Source organism: Nerophis ophidion, linkage group LG11 (assembly GCF_033978795.1).
Source record: "Nerophis ophidion isolate RoL-2023_Sa linkage group LG11, RoL_Noph_v1.0, whole genome shotgun sequence".
Classification (NCBI taxonomy): domain Eukaryota; kingdom Metazoa; phylum Chordata; class Actinopteri; order Syngnathiformes; family Syngnathidae; genus Nerophis; species Nerophis ophidion.
Genome location: NC_084621.1, coordinates 45,415,004 through 45,420,343, shown reverse-complemented (window position 1 = coordinate 45,420,343; position 5,340 = coordinate 45,415,004). Strand labels below are relative to the sequence as shown.

Sequence of the window (5,340 nt, the reverse complement as noted above, 5' to 3'; positions counted from 1 at the left end):
TGGTGTTTGTCTTATAGATGAATGGCTTCTTAATAAAAACAAGAATGCTTAATGCAGAATTTAGTTTTTAGTGAAATAACAGCATGCAGGAAGACTATCCCATATTGCCTGTGATAATTCACGTTTATCCAGGTCGATGTTTTCTAAGGGCATTGAGTAGATCCTAATTTGACTGTTCAGATTGTCTTACAAGATTTACTGTATTTTATCCGCTCAAGCTTCATGCACACATTGATATATTATCTATTAGGCATAATTATACAATTTATCTAGATATTAAAAAGCAGTATTAACTGGATACCTACTGTTTTGAGCGTTAGGTTGCTTAGCGCCTCCCCAGCTGGGCCGAATATGGTTTATGGTTTGTACTTGTATAGCGCTTTTCTACCTTCAAGGTACTCAAAGCGCTTTGACACTACTTCCACATTTACCCATTCACACACACATTCACACAATACTAATGTATTACGTACTACCCGGGACGGCGTGGGCAGTGGGAGAGTGGCCGTGCGCATCCCGAGGGTCCTTGGTTCAATCCCCACCTAGTACCAACCTCGTCACGTCTGTTATGTCCTGAGCAAGACACTTCACCCTTGCTCCTGATGGGTGCTGGTTAGCGCCTTGCATGGCAGCTCCCTCCATCAGTGTGAATGTGTGTGTGAATGGGTAAATGTGGAAGTAGTGTCAAAGCGCTTTGATTACCTTGTAGGTAGAAAAGCGCTATACAAGTACAACCCATTTATCATTTATTTACCCGGGAAAAACCCCCGCAGCACGGTGAGACCATGCAAACTCCACACAGTATTTGTATTTCCCCGAAAAAGCTGCAAATAAGACAAAGGTCCATACAGGCTGAAACAATATTATTAAACATGTTCTGCGTATGTGTAGCTGATAAAATAAACGCAGGCTGTTGTTTCGTTCCAGTCCGCAAACCTTTATTTTGAAAAGCGTTTTTGCGTTCCATTGGCACCGGAAGTGAATCAGGTAGAGGTCGAAGGCAGCGCCAGAGTGAAATTTAAAAACTGCGTTTAAAAACCTATTGTCCGCCCTGTTTTTACAAATATTGAAAAAAAAATAGTATTTGAATTGAATTCATTTTAATATTGGGTTTTTATGTCTGTATTCGCTGGTTTTAATGTAAAACGCGACAAGCCGAGTCTTAGTCCTCGACGATGATCTGTCATATGAAAAGCAGATTTCGCCAATTCAGTCAGTGACTATCATGGATTACAGAGCTGTTGTGGAATTTGCTACTGTAACCAGGGGTCTCTCGTTGTTTTTACAGGTATGTATTTTCCTAGTAAACTGTTGTGAATGAGCCACATGCTAATTTTATTTCGCTAGCTACTTGCCAATAGAAAATTTAACTGTAACAATAAACATGTTTCTGCTCTTGGAAAAAAACAACACGTTGTATCGAAAATACGCCACAAAGTTACATACCGTATTTCCTTAATTTGCCGCCCGGGCGCTAATTAATTTAAAATCTCTTCTCACTCCTGCACTTACCGAAGGCATGCGGTAAAAGTAAGCATGCGCTAATTATTTTAAAACCTCTTATCACTCCGCACTTACCAAAGGCATGCAGTAAAAATGTGAGTGAGAGGTAAGCTTGGAACTTAAATCCTACTGAATAGCTCTTAATCTTCCTCCCTTTATGCGATTTCAAATTACTGGTATTGAAATCAGCCTCCATTTTGAAAATGATGACAGGGGAAGTGTCACCCGTTATGTCATGAGTTTGACCAGGCGGTAATACTAAGCATGCGCTAATTATTTTGCGAAGCTAGTTTGACCCGGCAGTAATTCGAGGCAGGCGCATACTATATGCCCTGCGGCAATTCAAGGAAATACGGTATATGTTTTAGAAACAGTAGAATAAGTCACTTTAATTTGATGTTAATTGTACTTAACAGGCTCTGTTGAACGCTGCCATCCCTGACCATGACGCTGATGCATTCAGGCCCCCGCGGACCGAAGAGCATCTATATTTGGACTCTGCAGTTGAGTGGTTATTTGGTGGCCTCACTCACTGGGATGCTGAGCATTTCCTCCTCATCGCGGAGAGAGGGTACATCTATGAACACAACTTTGCTTTTTTCCCTCTCTTCCCCGTGGTCCTGCGAGGCCTGGCGGAGACGCTGCTGTGGCCTCTCAGCAGCTGGTTGAGTGTGCGGGGCCGTCTGATGGTGGCAGTCGCTGTTGGGAACAGCATCTTCTTCCTGCTGAGTGTGGTGGCCTTACACGCGCTCAGCAGGGAAGTTCTGCAGGACAGGCGTCTGGCCTTGCTCTCCACTCTGCTCTACTGCATCACACCTGCTAATGTGTTCATGGTGGCCGGGTACTCAGAGTGTCTGTTCGCTGCTCTCACATTCAGTGGGGTCTTCCTCCTAGAGAAAGGATTCACCCTTCGAGCCTGCGTGGCGCTCAGTACAGCCACTGCGGCACGATCCAACGGACTGGTCAATATAGGCTTTATACTTTATCTTCCAACACTCCACGCCATCTCCCGGATCCGTTTATATCGCGCAACGACAAAAGGCCACAAGAAGATGCTTCAGTACATTTGGGTCGTCACCCGCCTCCTGCTCACTTCTCTTTTAGGAACGACAATCATTGCCCTTCCGTTCTGTGCTTTCCAATACTACGGCTATAGAACTTTCTGTATGCCTTCCGCATCATTGGAACGCATCCCCGCAGCTCTTCTCTCCTTGGCTGAGCGGAAAGGCTACCGTGTTCCAGATGAAAATAGTCCCCCCCCTCTTTGGTGCATGAGATCTCTGCCCCTGCTTTACTCCCATATCCAAGATGTTTATTGGAATGTGGGCTTCCTGCGCTACTTTGAACTAAGGCAAATACCAAACTTCCTTCTGGCTCTACCTATGGTGACTCTGGGTGTCATGGCAGCTTTTGCTTATTTTCAAGGAAACCCAGAGTTGTGCCTAAAACTTGGACTATGGGAGACAGATTCAAAGAGAGGCCTCGATAAACCCATGCCGGGATTTTTCAGTCCGAGAGTATTTGTCTATGTTGTACATTCAACTTTTCTTCTCGCCTTTGGAATATTGTGCATGCATGTGCAGGTAAGGAAAAAAAAACATATTTGTTAAAAAAAATATGTCATGAAGAATTCCTCTGAAGTCTATTAATGTGTGTCTAGGTCCTAACCAGATTCATGGCTTCCTCAACTCCTGTTCCCTACTGGATCAGCGCTCATCTGCTCCTCCTCAATGAGCCTCTTCTTCACCGAAGGAAAACATCGACACCAAACATTCAACTCAAGACTCATTCCAAAAATGGATGTAAGCACACACCTCAAAACCCCATCATTGCTCTGCTACCACACTTTAAGATCTGTTCCCCCACCACACAAAGCATCCTGGGATATTTCCTCTCTTATTGGCTGCTAGGCTTAGCACTGCACTGTAATTTTCTACCATGGACTTAACCTGGAGTATAGCATTTATTCAATTTTCAATTTTGCTGTAACATTTTTAACATAACCTGTTACAAAAAGCATGACAAAATGTTGTGCCTGATTGTTTTTGTTTGAAACAAGAGCTTACAGTAGATATGGTTACATAATTTAAATCATGCCTTTTTGTAAATGTTACTGTAGTTGAATGCAAACCTGAGCAGGGTGCACATGAAATTTGAATGTTTATTCTCATGCGTCTCGGTCGTACCAATGGGGAAAAAAGTGCGGATTGAATGTGTTTCATATTTTTGTTTAAGAACTGTGGTGTATGTGTTTGTTTTGAATATTCTGTTTTATTTATACATTTTGGATGTGAATGGAAAAACATGGCATTAAATGTGCATGTATTCACAAAGTGGGGGGATTTTTTATGATCATTATCAGAGTTGATTGCATTTAAATGTGAAAAATTAAAGATCTCATTTGTTTTACACATTTTTGTTAACATTTTAAAATTAAATAAAATATTTCTCATATTTAAATGCTTAATTCAATCCAATCAATCAATTCTTTTATTGTCATTGTCATAAATAACACTTAAGTCATACAGATTTCGTTTGAGCTTTGTCCAGCGGCATAGAAACTGCATGGATGTGCAGGTTGACCGTAGTTTACAGTTTAGTTTAGCATTTGTCTATGAGAACGCGTATAGAGGGACGTGGGGGATGGATACAGTCAGATGTCTGATGGGTGTTGCGTTGATGCTGCAGCAATGCAATTTCCAGAGCACAATTATTGAGGTGGTGAAGAGTGAGCTAATAAGATGGTCGGGGGCAGTAAAGGGGCATGCTGTTCATTTAGCAGTCTCACAGCCTGGGGATACAGACTGTGAGACATTCTGGTGGTCTTGGTGGGAATAGATCTGTACCTCCTTCCAGAGGGTAGCAGGTTCAAGAGGCCACGTGCTGGATGGTATCTGTCCTTCAGGATGTTGCGTACTCTCTTTAAGCAGCGAGCTGTGTACATGGCACTCATCTCTGGGAGTATAGTCCCTGTAATTTTCCCTGCCGTTGTAACCACTCGCTGGAGGGCCTGTTGGTTTGCTTTAGTGCAGCTAGCGAACCACACTAAAAAGCTGTAGGTGAGGACTGAGGACACTGCTGATAGCATAGTTGTTAAAGTTTACCATTGATTTCTGCGGAATGTTTGCGCATTTTAGTTTCCTCAGAAAGAAAAGACGTTGTTGGGCCTTTTTGACTGTAGAAGCAGTGTTACTCTGATGGTCACCCCTAAAAATTGGAATTGTTTGACCCTTTCTACAAGATTATTAATTACAAGTGGAGGGTGTTCTTTCTGCCATTTCCTGCGGAAGTCTACAATTAGTGTTTTGGTTTTGTTAGTGTTAAGAACCAAGTTGTTTTAGCACACCATGAAGCCAGCTGTTGGACCTCTGTATGTTGTCTCAGCATTGTTGCTGAGACAGCATACAGGGCAGAGGTCCAACAGCTTGCTTCATGGTGTGCTACATTTTTTTTAGAAAAGACAAGTGACTTCCCTAACAGTGTGGACTCATGTTGGTCGTAATTAGAAATATACTGTATGTATATATAACATTTATTAAAATGAAACAACCATAGGTTTTACGTAAAAAACTGGTAGCTCAATCACCAGAGTTTTACTGTAAAAATAATGATACTGCCGTTAGTTCACTGGACATTTTACTGTAAAACTCTTGTGATGGATGTCAGTTTTTTACCTGAAAATATATATATATATTTTTTTTTATCGCCAGGCATTTTTTTTTGCAAAAAATATATTTTTAGAAATATGTTTTTTTAGTCCATCTCCTTGCACACAGAATAAACTTATCTAACCTGTAACCTGTTTAGAAAACGTTTCATTATAATTATTACACCAAA

At 41.6% G+C, this 5,340-nt stretch overlaps 1 protein-coding gene across 1 annotated transcript; it reads left to right on the top strand.

Annotated features, from left to right (window-relative positions):
• Positions 1-925: 925 nt before the first annotated feature.
• pigv (phosphatidylinositol glycan anchor biosynthesis, class V) lies at positions 926-3,963 on the top strand. The gene is made up of 3 exons (XM_061916113.1): positions 926-1,288; positions 1,920-3,086; positions 3,164-3,963. The coding sequence occupies exons 1-3, from the start codon at positions 1,226-1,228 to the stop codon at positions 3,449-3,451; spliced, it is 1,518 nt and encodes a 505-aa protein (XP_061772097.1). The 5' UTR covers positions 926-1,225; the 3' UTR covers positions 3,452-3,963.
• Positions 3,964-5,340: the final 1,377 nt, after the last annotated feature.

Coding starts and splice junctions, on each gene's coding strand:
- pigv (XM_061916113.1), top strand. CDS start 1,226: ATGGATTACAGAGCTGTTGTGGAATTTGCTACTGTAACCAGGGGTCTC. Junction 1,289..1,919: donor GTCTCTCGTTGTTTTTACAG/GTATGTATTTTC, acceptor TGTACTTAACAG/GCTCTGTTGAACGCTGCCAT. Junction 3,087..3,163: donor TATTGTGCATGCATGTGCAG/GTAAGGAAAAAA, acceptor ATGTGTGTCTAG/GTCCTAACCAGATTCATGGC.